Source organism: Mya arenaria, chromosome 8, assembly GCF_026914265.1.
Source record: "Mya arenaria isolate MELC-2E11 chromosome 8, ASM2691426v1".
NCBI lineage: Eukaryota > Metazoa > Mollusca > Bivalvia > Myida > Myidae > Mya > Mya arenaria.
Window position 1 is genome coordinate 50,504,572 of NC_069129.1, and position 18,652 is coordinate 50,523,223.

Here is an 18,652-nt window from a genome sequence, read left to right on the forward strand (position 1 = left end):
ATATTTTCTTGGTGTTCCTACATATTTAGGGGCCAATGACACTCGAGGATTTGCCCTATTTACTGTAGCTCCATATCATGTAGAGCAGATCTGACGATGAATGCCAAAATTAACTCTAACATATACAGAGAGTATAATAGTTTCAGTCAGTTTATTTTTCCACCAAGGCTTGCTTGTTAAAGTGACACCAATACATACACATGTATAACAAACATAAATTTTAGTGATAAACCTTTCTTACTGAATAATGCATTTGTGGAAAATATTAATTACTGATATCAAGAATGAAATCGTGTATTTCATAGCTGAAAACACAAAAATATTAAATGATTGGTGAGTGCTAAAATATTTACTGTGATCTACTATTGTCTCGTAATGTAGAAATATCGTGTTTCTTTCAAATTGAACTCAGTATCCTTCATAAGACACCATCGTTTTCAACATTTATTTATCGTTTTTGGTATATTAATACAATTGTGGTAAATCATATTTGGGAGTAAAATGCAACTTTAAACTAGTGCCAGTAGTAAAAGGTAGCATATACCAAGAGACACAAGGCAAGGGCCCAAACGCCACTGAGGTAGAGACACAAACGTACAACCACAACACCCGGACCACACACGCAAATAGATATCTTAAATCTATAGACTACAGCAGATCCATTTCTATTCTGAATAGGAACTAAACAATGCATGAATCCTACCTTTGTCTAGTTCATGGCAAACAATTTATGACAACAGACACAGGATCTTTATACCAGACATCACATTTGTATTTATTATAATATCTTCTTGATTTCAAGGCAAAATGATAAGCAAAATCGTGAAGAAGTATGCAACAAGGTAATAGTGTGCTTATTCATACAGTCGAACCCCGTTGGTTCGAACTCGCTTGGCTCGATTTCCTCGTTGGCTCGAACTGGGTGTTAAGGACCGATTTCTTTATACTAAAAGTACTCATTCCCGCTTGGCTCGAATTCCCCGAGGCTCGAGGTATTTTCGACGGTCCCAATGAGTTCGAGCCAACAGGATTCGACTGTAAATGTTTGGCTACCGCACTGGAACGGTTAAAATGACACCTTATCCACTCGCCCACAGGAACACTTACTAAACTGATGGATGTTTAAACATTTACTGAAAAAGTAAATAAATTATTTGGGTATCATCGTTCAAACATACGTTGCCTGCAAATTGAACAGGACCGGTTTACCAGCTCCTGCTGTTTTCGATTGGATATCAAGATTGAACACACGTAAATCACGGGAATACCACACTTACGTACAGGCAGGAGATGGTTTCGAAACTATACCCTTATTCTATCAAACCATGAAATGTCGTGATACATTTCAAAGGAAAATGAATGTCAAACAGAGCATGCTTGCATACGATTTAAATGGTATTACGAATTCAGTAAATATTTAAACACAATGCAGTTTTTTTGGTGCGTTGTTTCAATTCTTATTCATACATAATGTATAGCATTATTGATCAATACTTGAATGACGATGAAGATCTCAGAAAGTATTACAAGGAACACATCAACAGTCATTTGTATACAGTAATATTTTGTTAATTTATTCGTTGCTGCACGCAAACTCATTGCATTAATCTATGTAGTGAATACTAAGTGCTTAAGTACTAGGTAAGAACTATGTAACGTTTGTCAGAAATACCGGGGTCTACAAATAATTACAAATACACATGTACACAGCGTTTACTCGCTGACTAGCAAAGCCAAAGGTATTTGAAGGTAAAAGACGAGCTTACCTGAGCTGGATTTTTGTAAATGCTTTAACGGCGTACCTGAGGACGTCCCAGCCGAAACATAATTGCCTACTGCACGAGCGCGCGTGCCAAGATGTAGCACACGTGGGCGCATGCAGAGTGCGTGCCGTTATTTAGATTAGCACGAATGCTCGGGAAGATATTGTTTATAATTATTACCAGAAACTAAAGGTTTGTGGCTTGATATTCGGTTCTGCATACTTGTGTGTTCAGAAATTGTTGGGATGGTTTTGAGGCATTGTCTGAGAGAGAAAAGGGGCGTTTGTCGATGGGGTTTCTTACAGGCATATTAACAGGTATATCAATCCTGTTAGACACTTACAAGATCACATAATACTCCTCCTAAAATACTACATTATAAAGTACCAGTCAATTGTAACCACGGCCCCATCAGGTCTGGGGAATAGCGGGAACTTTGACTTTCCGTCCAGCCAAGCCCGGGTAAAATCCCCGTCCTGCGGGGACGAACTGCTGGTAAAATCCCCACGAAATGCCCTCGCACCCTAGGGACACTAGGTTTTTTTGGCGGGAAGGCAAAACCACCGCATTCACCCGGCACTGCGGGGCCAACCGCAAGGTAAAAACCCGGCCCATTCCCCCGGCTATCCCCGGTATACCCCAGGACCTGGGGGACCGTGGTTACAATTGACTGGAGCATAAGTTTCAAAGATTTAAGCGTTTGACCACTTTTAACACCTAAGAAGCTTTGCCTGATAAATCATATCTGATTTGGTAACAATCTTACATTTTTCGATATCAAACGCGCTTATTCAATCTTTAAAAATGTTAATGTATCTTAAAGGGCGTTTGTGTTGGTAATAAACTAGGCGTGGTGTCATGTTGGTTTTACGAACTGTGTTTTTGTTGTGGCAGTTTCAAATTAAATGGAATTGTAACTACCGAATACCTCTCCGGAGGCGGTTTCGTCGGTATGTTCCATCCGAAAACTAGCTCACTCTGTAAAAAAACAACAGGGCGGACAGTGATTCAAACACGTGTGTTTAAACACCATTTAGTTAAAACAGGCAAACGACCATCTGCCGTGTCGTTGTTTTGAAGAAATTAAGAAACAGTGGCTACATGTATGTTGAAGCTGTTCACAAAACCAGGCATTTATTACTTCAAGCAAAACATTCGAAACATGTTTCCGAAACGCCGAAACCCAAGATACCAAAACTGAAACTAATTTGGTACCAACAAAAACGCTTTAAGTTAAATAAGATTTTTTTAGCTTGGCATGTTGATACCTTTATGATAAATGTAATGTTTAGTACAACCGTTTTAAACTCTAGTGATTCATCAAGGGTATTCATCACATACTCTTAGGCGGTTACCTTAGTAACATTTGTAAAGGAACGAATTATGCATCAATTTAGAAAACATTTGTATGCTCTTTTGAATGGCTTGTGTTTGTAATGTGAATGGAAAAAATGCTTGTATAATGATAAAGATGATAAAGAGAAAATTCTGTGAGATTGGATCTCCTTCTTTACATGATAAAAAACAGTACAAACAATTTCCATTGCCTATGCACAAGGACCATAATTTGGGTACACTTCGTGTGGCCCTGATATCAATTTGTTTGAAAGTCACTGGCAGTTAGCTTTGACCACTGGTTAATAAAATAAATCTCGACACATCTCATATGAGGCCTTCATATATCTAAATCAGCGATGTATGAAATACACTTAATCCATGAGACTGCCCTTATTCCATGTAACGACATTTTGATTTCTAATTGAGTTAAAGTGACTCGCTCATATTTTTGCACCAAAAATAACTTTTCCCGGCTATGCATCTGAAAACACTCATATAACAATTAGTTTACTCTTTGATACCGATTTAGCAGAAATATAAAATAATGTACAAACAACTGGTTGTAGTGGGGATCGAACCCGTTCCGGTACAGTCTAGAACGGGACTCTTACAAAGCTAATGGATATTTAAACCTGTATTGAAAACATTGGTAGCATCACGTGATCATGTCAATCAACCAATCGCGTTACGGCATTTTGTTGAATCACGTTATAAACGCATTTCAAAATTGTGGAATTTAAAGACAGTATATATATTATAGGTAAAAAATCTTCAAAGGATACTACCTAGGGGCCATATTCAATAACCAATTTAGATCAAACTAAAGTGTAAGAGAAGAATCTGAGTGTTTTGATTGGACTGTAAAAAAAATAGCTGTCCAATAGACTGAATGAAATCACTAAGGCATATCTGAGGACAAGGACTGGTCTTTTATTGTGTTTGGATCTGTATATTGTAGCTGGTGTCGGCATTTATTTTAAATATATAAAATACATTTTAAGTGATTTTGAATGCAACTAAATTTAGTCTGTGTTGCTGGAGTAGAACTGCCCTTCATAGGTTGCAAACAAAACTGTTAAACTGTTGTAGTGCTTATGTCAAATCGTGTTAAAAATGTTTTCTCTTTCCTACTGTTTTTAATATTCTCTTTAGTGAGAGATGAGAGCGATCGATTTCATTTTAAACGATAGGAATTCAAACTCTAACAGAGATTTTCATTCATGAATATCTGAGGCATTGGCACTGCTCCAAACATTTTGAGAACCATTTCCATCAAGAAAAATAATGTATTGCTTATAAATAACATCTCTCCGGCTTTGTTTGTTTAATTTTAGCTGGTGAACTATTTTTGTTTCTCTTTTGTCTTTGTTTTAAGAAAAGGACAAAAACGCTTGAATGGGATACATTCAAAAAGTACCAATTGGTGTGGAAACATATTTATAGTTAAAAAGGCGATTGAGATCAGTTGAAAACAACTTGTTATGAGTACATGCATATCCTTTACGTTTACCGTGGTGTCTTTGAGTTCAGCTGCAAATATAAGCCATGAATATATACAAATATCTTACTTGTACCGTGTTGTCTTTAAATTTAGCTGTAAAATAAGCCATGAGTACGTACATATCCCTAACTTTTACCGTGTTGTTTTGGCCATCTTTGTTACACAATACCATTCTTAATCAGACAACAAATTTCTTTTAAAACCTGCCGGTTACCTAGCGTCAAAATCTAACATTCTATGCAACGTTGGCCGTATTCATCATGAAAGCATCTTGGTGAAAATTTTCAACTTCGTAAAAACATGTTGTTGTTTTCGGAGTTGAATATAATGAAAGTTTTAACACTAAAATGTGTAAACAGGCAAGAAAAAGATTCAAATGATAAAGGAATACAAATTAATTGGATAAAAAATAGAGTGTTTTTAAAATATTCATTGTTAAAAAAATCGAAAATTTTACAAAGTCTCAAATATTAACTTAGGTGCTTTATGAATTCGGCCCCTGAACTATAAAACATCCTTAAGATAATGTCGCAAAAATGGGAAAAATACTTTGCCATTATTTCTAGGTAAATCTAGGTTTTTTGTAAGTGGCGCTTGCAGATTCCCACTTTGATATCAATACACTATTAACTGGTGTCTGGAATCCAGGACATTTACTGGTTTCTAGGTACTTGATTGCAACTATCAGGTAGATATATCAGTCTAGTATCTATAGAAACCATTATGAGATGTACATAACACAATTGTCTACTTAGATATCCAACAGGGGGGATCACGATGAAATAAGATACGTCATCAGAAGAGGACTATAGAATAACCAAGCACGATTGTCATTAAATTAAAGGCCTAGTTTAAGGAATGTTTGGCATGATAATCTCCTGCTGTGCATCTTCTGCTATTTGCACTGGTGTCACAGAAGGGGCCAATTTCATGTGTATTCGTTTACTGGCTCAGAGCCATTTAGGGTCCATTTTTATAATAAAACTTCTAAAACTGCACAGCAGGATACTCAGATCGGAGATCTGATAACAGGGATCGAGGCAAGTAGATTAAGATCAATAAACAGAGGTTGTGTACTATACAGTTTTTGTTGTTGTTCTTTATTCAAGAATATGGTAAACCTTGATAACTCATCTTTCCTTAAGTTCAGGAATATTATTATCATAGTGTGTTGAGTATGTTTTTGTCAAGAACAGTATTCTCATAATCTGTTAATAATAATGTAATTGTCAATAATAAGGGACAAAAATGTGATACTGTTTAGGGATACGATGTGTTTGTCATGTAGCGTTTATCAGTTTCTTGTTGGGTATTTATATGGCCTTGATTCTCAAATGTTTTTGAACGTGGATGAGAGTGGTCTAGTGGTAAAGATGTCCGCTTGTTACTGACATTTTATTGGCTAACAAACTTAACATGTATGCCATTCACATGATGAACGCTCAGTTCGGTCAACAGCAACAGCAACAACAAAACCAACACCACAAACAACACCACCACTAGCCTTTATTGGTGTATCGCAACGACATAGAACATTTTTCCATAGTTAATTATATTTCATTGAACCAGATAGAAATTGAGTATAAAAATGGTTAAACATAAGTTTTAAAAGTAAAACACGAAATCAACCAGGCTGTTTTTGATGTGTATAAACGCAGCATCCGTTTATTCGAACTGCAGAAGGGCATCTGTATTTAACAACAAAGCAAGATTCTTGCCGATGGATGTTCAAAAAAGTGTAATTTTAAAATGTATTGAAGAAAAGTATTGAATAATACAATCGATTTCAAGTAAAATTGCAGAGAAGCTTAAGGGTTTGTATTTTCATTAACCGTAAGTTGGTTCAACTCTATACACACATATACATACACACACTTAATTTAGTATATCAAAAGAGAATTTCTTTCAAATGTATAACAGAACTACTAGAATAACAAACGAGACGTATAGATCAACATGAAGGATGATCTAAAATAAACTTGCAATAATCATATGGCTCTTTGTTAGTTCTCTAAAGTGCATTTCCCCCCGAAATATGCATGAAAATGTGGCCACATAACAGGTAAATTTCACCAACATGAGTCAGATAGTGCAAACAGAAATGATAAAATAAAACATTTGTTAGAAGCTATCATCAAAACACTCAGCCCTGAACGTTCTAATGGTTTGTTAGTACATTTTGCGCACTGTAATTGGAACATTTCTTAACTGATTGATTGTTGATAATATCGAGAACGTGTTTTCGTCTTTCGTTTAATACAACTTTAAGTTTCTATAAAATGGGAAATAAAATACATATTTATTTTAACAATATTAAATGAATTTGGTTCTTTTGCCCTTATTTCCATCATTGATTTGTGCGTGTACCGTTCAAAATAACTTCTGCGAGGCTTGTCATTCAGTATGAGTTTTGATTTGATCTAAGAACGAGGTAGCTAATCGGATTGATTGTTATAAACAACGGACCTTTGACATGAATATCACTATAGGATTTACTTAAGTTGCATATTGAATACCACCTCAGCCCTTAAGTTGGTCGGATTAAATTCCTGTTTTAGGGAGTGTAGTCTTTCTTAGGCTAGAAAAGTTATTTCTGTTATTTCCTTTCACAACATACATGTATATGAACTTGACTTTGTCTTGCGTGGGTCAGCCCTATTGTCAATAAAGTGGTCTTGTAAAATGCGGCGAGGTTTTACAGAAAACATTTTAAAATAGTTGTATTCGTATATGAATTGCTTTTCAATATATATTTTTTATTAAAAACAATGAACTATTAGTTTATACAAGTATCTTCGAACAAGCTTAAAAGAGTCCAGATTTGTACGGTTTAACTGATAGAAATTTTAAACATTTAGTCAAAGTCTTTCACATCTCATTCATGAGTTACAAGTAAGTGTGTAGTTTTAGTAAGACGGCAAAAATGTCACTCAAAACTATCGACTCGAGTTATAATCCTTGCAGGCTGCACAACTTCCATTGTATTATTGACTAACACACACAGCGCCAGAACTAGACAACAAACCCAATTACATCGACATCAAGATAGGGGAGATGTTATAACACATTGTTCTGATATGGCCGGTTGCTGACCTAGCTGCTTGTAATGTAATGGTTACAGATTGTCTTCCTGCCTGGCGCCCGGATAAAGGATTAAATCGGGAGTCATGATGTTAACCAATCAAGATGCCTCTTAAAGTGACACTCTTATTCGAAATCAATACATACACATGTAAAACAAATATAAATTTTGAGTGATACACCCTCAACTACTTACTAAATAATGCATTTAAGAAAAATATTACTTACTATTAACATTATTATAACTATGTATTTAAATGCTGAAAACGCAAATAAATACTAAATGATTGGTGAGTGCTAAAAGATTTACTGCGGTCTCATAAGGTAGCAATACCGTGTTTTCTGCATAATTAAACTCGGTATCCTTCATAAGAACCATTGCTTTTGACATTTTTGGTATATAAAAACAAGTGTATTAAATGTGTTAAATCTTGTATTGGAATAATAGTGCATCTTTAAGTCCAGCGGGCTGGCCCTTAACTGAGTGGGTTCATACTATAATAAACACATTTTGAATTTGCTTTTATTTAATAGTTTACAGTTTATTTCCAAATACATCTATATCAAATGCCCATGCGTATACATGATATAATTACGAAACATGTTTCTAAACATAGTCGAGGTACAATACATCCAAATCAGCTGATCGAAATTATAAACACAGCAAATCATGCGACCAAACAATATAGCATCAATAAAGTTACATTTAAGCGTGAGGTAGTTAAGTTGACAATATTACCCGTAATACAATTAATATCTCTCTATCTTAATTCCATTGCCTTATACACATAAATGGCAAGGTTTCTGTCTACAGTAATATTTTACGATTTAAAAATGCAATAAATTTAGGTATACTCGATACCGTATAATATGTTTTCATGTATTCCTCTCTTAGATCTTTATACAATTGACATTCATACATATAAGGTGTGATTTAAGATATAATGATAAACAAATTCAAATCGTAGCAGCCACAGCTATACTACGAGGGGTGAAAGTAAAAAGATACTAAGTGACATTAATTAAAGAAGCAGATAGAACCTTTTCGCTTTCACCCAGTGAATTGAAACTAGAAATATACTCGCTAGACTACATATATTTGATCATGTATTTCCTGTTCATTGGCGCGAAGATATGCTCCAGAGACAGGTGGCCTGTGAGCAGATAGCGTGTTTTATTCCCTTATTATGATGACTATTGATTATTCTAGCAGCGCCGGATTTCCCAAAAGACGCCTTTCCCCCGTATATTGTATATATTGTATGTTATTCTCGCCTCTGTACAGACCACGGTATTAAAGTCTATTCCGGTAATTCAGGGCACTCTATTCGTTAATAGTATATCACTGTTCTGTTTCTTCCCGACTTTTTCTCGAGTATAATGTCAAGACTTTTAATTTGAATGCGCAATGTCTTTGGTCTTAAGTAGTTGAACTATGTCTGGAAGAATGCATTCCGAAGATCATAGAGATTCCAATGAGGTATTTCAGTTTGATTAAGACAGTTCATTTGTAGGAGTGTTCACATTGTCCACGCCCCTAGAACCGTATTCCGTCTTAGGAGGCAATGGCCCCGAAGGTATAGAAAATAAATGACTACACTTTGTCTTAAAGTTCTGTTCGGGTATTGAAATTCAAAGGGCTGAAGCGATATATTTGTGTAATTCTGTGAGAGTGCAGCTCACTGAAGACATCTTGATATTTCCACTTTACTTAAACGATATCTTCGATGACATTTAACAATGTAGGTCAATAGAGCAACTGTCGGCCAATGAATAACATTTGTCTAAGCTATTCAGAAATATAACACATATATTTGTATAGCGTAGCTTTTGATGTGTTACCATGGTGACGAAAACAGTCACATTGAAGAAACAGCTTGCTATTGATCTCCATCGGACTTAACCGTATTCTTCTTTGGAGTAATTATATATAGCTATTTAACATTCAGGGTTAATTGTCTGACATCTGGCTTTGTAGTAATACTGTACTTATTAAGTTCACACTTATAGTTTCGTCACTTTGTGAAAACGGGTCAAAAACTCAATTGCGGTCGTGGTATCGATTTGCATTGGTAGAGATCGTTGAATACTTTCGAGTTAGTTTCTGATGCAGTCTTATTATATGTATGTATTATATGCTGGCCGACCGATAGCCCGTCAGCTTGACCGTCAAAGAAAACACTGACTTAATAATACCGAAACTGTCTATATCAAAAGTTATCTGTGCTATTGAATTGTTCACTGGTACCTGATTTTCTATGCACTTTGTACTGTATATATATACTATACAAAGTGCATATTTTGAAAAAAAAAAAACTTTATTTTTTCACAAATTGTTTCTTATTATTTTTAGTTTGGAATTATAAGATTTTTTGATTACAAAAAATAATAATAGAGTTTGAAAATCCGGTGCCAGTGAGAATTGTTATATTAGTATTAGAATAATTCTGTAAGAACCATCAATATACAAAATGTATGAACACGCCGCCTTTTTATATATTGTGATACAAGGAGTTTGTAGATTAACTGCCCTCTCGAAAATTGTATGATTCCTGCACTTGTCCAATGTTAAGTTCCAGGTAACAATACCAATAACAATACACTGAAAATTACAGGGACAAGCCCAGCCATGAATATAATTAACGAAGCACCCGTTGATAGTTACACGGCTCAGGCCTAGTAGACACTGATAAGCCTCGCCAGTCAGACAATAGGCCGATTGTTCAGCACTTTGTTAAAGTTAACAACGTTGTTAACGTCATCGTTGTTTACTTTCAAATCTTTACTGCTCTGGAAGTTCAATGCATACACATGTGATCTTCTGTATTTCTAACAAGATTTGAAACAACTGGTGTACTTGTTTATGTTTAATTGTATTTGCAAATTTCATCAAATATTTCAGGTTCAAAAGTTAACAAGGATGTCATTAATCAGCTTTATATTAAAAGTTTAACAAAGAAGCTTCATCAAGGTCCTTAACAATAGGCCCATTTTCTATTTGTAGAAGTTTTTTTAGCAATGGACCAAATGAAACATTTGCACTGTACAGTTTAATCCTTGTAAAATTATGATATGAATTACGTGTCCGCCGAATCAACCGAAAATACCATTTCTTTACAGATATAAATCGTAATTCAAAAATTAAATAGCAGATTTCTTAAATTAGACTGTTTTTACAAAAACGAAACAAATCAAATGAAAAATATGCTCCGAAAATCGTGCACACGTTAATTTATTGGCAAATGCTAATTGTCTGCTTCACCAATTGAAACAAAAACTGTTTAAGAAATTGATCAGACCAAGCCTTGAACAACAATGATCTTTTCATATATTTAGAATACACATTTGATCAGACCAACCCTTTAAAAAGCACTTACCTTTTGAAAAATCTGCAAAACAAAATAATACACAAGCATTTGTTCACCCTGATCTTTTAACAGCAATGACCTTTTTAGCATATCGAAACACCTGCAAAACAAAATAACACACAAGTTCTTGTTCTCAATAAACTTTTAGCAGCAATGACCTTTTCATACATGTAGAGTGAACAAGCATTTGCCTAGATCAAGCCTTTAACAGCAACGACCATTTAGCCATTTGAAACACCTGCAAAACAAATAATTCAAAAGCATTTGTTCACACTAAGCTTTTAGCAACAACGACATTTACATACATAGGATGTACAAGTATTTGATCAGACCAAGCCTTTTAAATCAATGACCTTTTTAGCATATGAAACAACATCAAACAAAATACACAAGCATTTGTTCACTCTAATCTTTTAACAGCAACGACCTTTTCATACATATAGAATGTACAAGAATTTGATCAGACCAAGCCTTTAACAGCAATGTCTTTTGAGTCATTTAAAACAACAGCAAACAAAATAATACACAAGTATTTGTTCACACAAAGTCTTAAGCCATACGTTTATAATTTATAAGCATTTGATTAGACCAAATATTTACAGCACTGACCCTTTAAGCCAAGGAACAGCAAAACAAACAAATAAACAGGCCACAAGTATTTGATCAGATCAAGCATTTAGCAACAATGACATTTTCATCCATTTGAAACTAAAAAACAAAACAATATAGTTTACAAGCATTTCATCAGGCCAAGCTTGAATTACAGAAATAAGCCGCTTAACTTGTGATAAATTGGGCGGTAAATGAGTGTTGAAGTGATGCTTTCTTGGCACCGAGGAGAGGAATCAGGCATCGGAGAGATAACGCCAGATTCATGGCCATGATATCACTACTGATATGGAGATTTATCATACAAACTTATGATTTTGACTTCCTGTTTCTGGAAATTCTATTGTTTTCTTTTAAGAGGATGTTTTTGAAATTGAATTGATATCGGTGATTTTTGAAAGAAAAGAATACTGCTAAAGGTGATAATGGGGTGGTGGTGTGCTAACGTTTTTTCACGTACTATGCTATTGAAATCAGTGTCATACGTTTGTGCTTTTGTACAATTGTACTGTGTGTCATACTTTGTACGTACATTTGTGCTGTGTGTCATACTTTGTACGTACATTTGTGCTGTGTGTCATACTTTGTACGTACATTTGTGCTGTGTGTCATACTTTGTATGGACATTTGTGCTGTGTGCCATACTTTGTATGTACATTTTGTGCTGTGTGTCATACTTTGTACGTACATTTGTGCTGTGTGTCATACTGTGTATGTACATTTGTGCTGTGTGTCATACTTTGTATGTACATTTGTGCTGTGTGTCATACTTTGTACGTACATTTGTGCTGTGTGCCATACTTTGTACGTACATTTGTGTTGTGTGCCATACTTTGTACGTACATTTGTGCTGTGTGCCATACTTTGTACGTACATTTGTGTTGTGTGCCATACTTTGTACGTACATTTGTGCTGTGTGCCACACTGTGTACGTACATTTGTGCTTTGTGTCATACTTTGTACGTACATTTGTGCTGTGTGTCATACTTTGTACGTACATTTGTGCTGTGTGGCATACTTTGTACGTACATTTGTGCTGTGTGTCATACTTTGTATGTACATTTGTGCTGTGTGTCATACTTTGTACGTACATTTGTGCTGTGTGTCATACTGTGTACGTACATTTGTGCTGTGTGGCATACTGTGTACGTACATTTGTGCTGTGTGCCATACTTTGTACGTACATTTGTGCTGTGTGCCATACTTTGTACGTACATTTGTGCTGTGTGTCATACTTTGTACGTACATTTGTGCTGTGTGCCATACTTTGTACGTACATTTGTGCTTTGTGTCATACTTTGTACGTACATTTGTGCTGTGTGCCATACTTTGTATGTTTTGTATGTACATTTGTGCTGTGTGTCATACTTTGTATGTACATTTGTGCTGTGTGTCATACTGTGTATGTACATTTGTGCTGTGTGTCATACTGTGTATGTACATTTGTGCTGTGTGTTATACTTTGTATGTACATTTGTGCTGTGTGCCATACTGTGTATGTACATTTGTGCTGTGTGCCATACTGTGTATGTACATTTGTGCTGTGTGTCATACTGTGTATGTACATTTGTGCTGTGTGCCATACTGTGTATGAACATTTGTGCTGTGTGCCATACTGTGTATGTACATTTGTGCTGTGTGCCATACTGTGTACGTACATTTGTGCTGTGTGTCATACTGTGTACGAACATTTGTGCTGTGTGTCATACTGTGTATGAACATTTGTGCTGTGTGTCATACTGTTTATGAACATTTGTGCTGTGTGCCATACTGTGTATGAACATTTGTGCTGTGTGTCATACTGTTTATGAACATTTGTGCTGTGTGTCATACTGTGTATGAACATTTGTGCTGTGTGTCATACTGTGTATGAACATTTGTGCTGTGTGTCATACTGTGTATGTACATTTGTGCTGTGTACCATACTGTGTATGAACATTTGTGCTGTGTGTAATACTGTGTATGTACATTTGTGCTGTGTGTCATACTGTGTATGAACATTTGTGCTGTGTGTCATACTGTGTATGTACATTTGTGCTGTGTGTTATACTGTGTATGAACATTTGTGCTGTGTGTCATACTTTGTATGTACATTTGTGCTGTGTCACGGTCATACATGTATGAACATTTGTACTGTGTTTCAAACTGTGTATGAACGTATTTAATATTGAATATATTTTGTATGTACATATTTACTGTGTGATACGAAACGAAGGGTTGCTCTCCTAAACGTATTTAAACCATTGGCATGTTCTTACATTTACTAATATAAAATTTTACTCTGTCATGATTAAAGATAAACCTAAGAGTCACTTAATTAATTTTTGGTCTTCTATATAGATCTTGAATGGTATGCATTGTATAAAATTAATATCCTTGATGATGGATCGAATGTCCATTTATGTCTTATTAATTCTAGCATCTGTTACATAAATATCGACTCAGTCAACCAATTCGCCGTACATATGGTGTTATATGAAATTTCTGAGCTCAATAACTAGACATTACAGATGTATTTACCATTCACATTGAGGCATCGTGTCTGAGTGTTTAATATAAATGGAAATTAGGTGCTAAGAAAGAAAAGATTTTTTTCGATTTTTGTCTGGACATTAGACCTCAGACATAAAATGATCATTTCAGACAGGAGGTCGCGATAGCGTTTATTGGTGAATATTTTATCTTATTTTAGTACAAAGCAGTCAGATTCCCTGGAAAATGAACGTAACTTGCATATGAAAGGAAGCCGACCCACAAATATGAGAATTTTGGATGCTTGCTGACCCAATATTAATTTGAAAATATGTGTGCAGAAAAAAACACTAAAAGATTACCGAAAATAATGTAACACATAAGTTGTATTGGCCTTCAAACATTTCATAAGTTTTGGTTGTCCGGTTAGCGCAGTAGTTGGTGCACTCGCTTCTCTCCTAGGCGACCAGAGTTTGACTGTCGGCCGGCGCACATGCGAGTTTGGTTGTGGTCACCACGCAGCACAAGTGGGTTTTCTCCGAGTACTCCGGTTTCCCACACAACACAAGACCACACTCTTGCCCAACATCGTGTCAACGAGAGTGATTAATATTAATGAGTTGAAATAACCTGTTTCACAATCGTTGTAAAAATAAATAAGTTTAAACTAAGATTGCATTATATGTCGTGTTCGTCTAATTTGAGTTGAAATAAATTGCAAAAATACTAACTGCAATATCCTGATCTTTGATGATTTTTGGGGGGCATTTATAATACGTCTTTTAATAGTCAAAAGTACGCAATAACCTTAATTACCGTACTGGAACGGTCAGTGACAGGAGTTTACTGGGGGTTTAAAACTTGTTTATGAGTACTCAACCTCACCCTTGTCCCAACACTTGGGTTACCGCTTTGGAACGGTCAGTGAAACATGAGTTTACTGGGGGTTAAAACTTGCTTACGAGTACTAAACCTCTCACTTGTCCCAACATTGGGGTTACCGTCTAGTAACGGTCAGTGAAGCATGAGTTTACTGGGGGTTAAAACTTGCTTATGAGTACCTAACTTCACATCTATCGTTTCATATGTCTAATTGTGCGTCCTGTTTTCTCTTTTGCGCTCTGGTATTCAGGGAGCTCCCCCTACATTCGAGGGATAGGCGGTGAGTTACATACCGACACAAACTTTCTTATCCCACATCCTTTCCCCTATGTTTGCACATTTTATTCACATTTTACCGTTGTACTCCAGTACTCTCTTGCAATTGAACATGTATTTTTACATTGAGTTCTCTTCTTTTTTAAATCGTCTTGTCTGTTTTGGTATATTGTTCATGTATTGTGCAATGCCATTGGCGTCTTCAATATCATGTGTATAACTGCTGCTTAAACAGTTGTAGGGTTATGCACCTTGATATATATAAAAAAGGGTTCGCTCTCTGTTGCATTTAGTAAAAGGATTTTTTTTATATCTGCCCTTGCTGTATGTTGTAACGTGTTTGGAAAAAGCAAAGAAAATAGTAACACCATTCCTCCATTCTTTAACTAAGATTGTATCAGTTGTCCTCAGATGTATCTGGAAATATTAGTTATTTTGTATTAAAGGCACAAACATTAGGTAGCAAACCGTTAAGAATAAAAAAGTAGGATATTTTGTTCTTTTTTAAGATAAATTATAAACAAAGTTTGTATGAAGATATAAGGAAGCTTTTTATGTCCACAAACAGGAACAATTTTATTTTTATTAAGTGCAGAAGCAAATGAAATTCGATTGAAACTCGTATCCTCTTCCGCCTGCTGTTTGATGTCATGCTTGTCAGCAGTTTGTTCAATTGATTTACATATTTGATTACTTTTTATCTACTTATCTTTTTTATGTTTGTATCTATTTAATCCATGATAAGATATTTAAACATTGAAGATGATAAATATTACTTTGGATTCGTTTTCTCAAGCCGCTGGTTGTACATATGGTTTTCATTTGCAATTGCAGTACAAAATGTATAAATAATAACTTACTTTGTTCTGTTTCACTACAATATTTTTATTGAAGATGTTTATAAACACTTATTCGTGACAATAGGATTCTTTCCCTACTTTAAAGTGATCACAAAATATTTTCAACTTTTATGCGATATAAATATAGTTTGCATGAGTCGAGCCAAATTTAAGAGTGCTTTTTGTGCCGTATTTGCATGATTTTTCTTGAAAGTCTGCCAGTAAATTCTGCCAGTATTGTAGGTACCTGCACTGTAACATATGCACGTTTTCTTTCAGGTAAACTTCCAACTTAAATAAATAGCCAAACTGGAAACAGTTCTCTATGTTATTGTTAAGCTATTTTCAAGCATAGTATCAGCGGCCGATAAAAAGTACATCTCTAAGAATGATAACGAATTAGAAAGAACTTATATTGAATGAAGGAGCTATTTTCCATCATGAAAATTTAAACTGTAAACCATCTTTTCCATTGCCATTATAAAGATCATATTAACCATGTTCATATATATATATATATAGCTGATAATTTATGTTTCAGTGTAAGAGCGCAATATATTTCACAGAGTAGGCAAAACACGCTATAACTTTATTGCGATTAAACACTGAAACAAAGAGGGTTTTTTATATGCCTATAAACGATTTACAATGAAAGTTCGTTGTGTTTATTCAAAAAAAAACGCTCCAAATTGTATGCGTACATAAATGTCGTTTCGTAAATAAAATCGTTAAAAATCTACCTAAGTCTTTGTACGCTGACATTTTTGGGGCGTTGGAGCAGGCTAAAATTTCATTTTACATTGTCAAATTAATATGTTCACTGTTTGAAACAGTGAAATATCAGTCTTATTTTACTGTTAGATATCTATAAACCACCGAAAAGCATATTGCTCAATGCAAAATGTTCGACTTCCAAGTTGCATCCACGTTTTTTATTTTTATTTGACAATTTTCCAAGCTCTCTGTAAAACATGTTCCAATATTCTCTCCCAGAATGTAATTATAGAAAATAAACTATTTTAAAGAGTTATGGCATGTCGTTGCAAAATGTTCGACTTTCAAGATAAATCATTTCTGGTCTTTATTGGACAAATTTCCAATTGCTCTATGATACAATTTCTGATATTCTGATTTTATCTTAAACTTCATTATGTTTGTGTATTGTCCCTAAAATGTTCATAAAATGACGTCCTTGTTGATATACAAATGTCAATCTTCAGTGTGTGTATACTATGTGATAATATGCGTCATAAATGCTACGTCGGAAGGCAACATTTTGCCTCGGATGAAGACTTTAAACAAGGATTACTTCACTTTTTCTTCACCATTTTAAATGAAATATAGCGCAGTCTACGCCGCTTACGGAGCCCCGTATTCGGTCTTTACCATAGTTGATTGAGGGTTTAGTTTTTAAAAAAACTTCGACAAACCTTTTCGCAATACGGCCGTCTGTCGGAGCCCTGTCTAAACATTGTTTTGGAAACAGGTTTGTCGAAGTGTGTAATGAAACTAATCACCTTATCAAGCTTCTGTAATAACACGAAGGTGGGGCTCTGTACGCGACATAGACTGTCCTTTGATATTTTTTGTTAAATTGGTGAAGTTAAAGAAAAGTTATCTTTGATTTAAGTCTAAAATTTAGGTTATATGTTGCCTTCCGACGTAGCATAATTGACATAATTTATCACGTGGTATACACACTCTGATCTTGTTTTCATGTTTATATGTACGGGCTTTAATATAACATTTTTCATCACAGTAAGTTCTTAGGGAACACAATTGTTGTTTTTATAATAACACTTTGAATAATTCCCTAACATACCTTTACCTGTATTGGTAATGATAAGTATGACTTTATACCATGCATTTTGTACCCTGTTCAACTTTGACCATTTCATGACAAAATTGTTTTTCTTTCTTTTTAAGATACATTTTTACCTGAACTTCAAGGTACGTGGTTTATAAAAAATGACCAAAACCAGCAAAATTGGCATCTCAGGTCTTGCAATCATGTTTAAGGAGTAAAATAACAACAGAAAAGCACGAACAAATGAATTATATAAAGTACATGTGGCGTTTGTGCTTGGCGCCGAACCTCTCTAGGAAATCCGCGCATTCAAGGAGAATGGCTCTTAAATGTTGCGCATTTAAAGGTGCATTATAAAAGTTGATTCCATTTTTTAGATTTTAATGCTTACACGTTTTTAACTCATTTGACTTAAATAATAAAAAAATCATATGATTGAGATACTGATTAAATAGTATGAGCGTTTTTTTTTGAGATTTTTTAACTGAAAAATTTGTGGCCACGTAGCTATTATTAAAAATATTTCTTTTTATACAGGTTTATACTTTAAAATCTGTACCTAAATCATATGCCTTTTTGGTTTTTATCATAAAAGTCAAATAAGTTAAACACTATAATGGATTTAAATTAAAAGAAGAAGAAGATTTATTTGTTTTGCATCAATCTATATTGTGCGCCTTTAAGCCTCATCAACTACCACCTTGCCAGTCTCGAGG

At 34.8% G+C, this 18,652-nt stretch overlaps 1 protein-coding gene across 2 annotated transcripts in view; it reads left to right on the plus strand.

Annotated features, from left to right (window-relative positions):
- Nucleotides 1-18,652, plus strand: part of LOC128243027 (junctophilin-1-like) — a 67,960-nt gene that overhangs the window by 17,295 nt on the left and 32,013 nt on the right. Inside the window, exon 2 of one of the 2 annotated variants that reach the window (XM_052960494.1) lies at nucleotides 18,056-18,079. The exons of the other annotated variant lie outside the window; for it this stretch is intronic. Coding sequence (XP_052816454.1) covers nucleotides 18,056-18,079 — 24 coding nt within the window. The remainder of the gene's footprint in view (nucleotides 1-18,055; nucleotides 18,080-18,652) is intronic. 2 annotated transcript variants of the gene reach the window in all.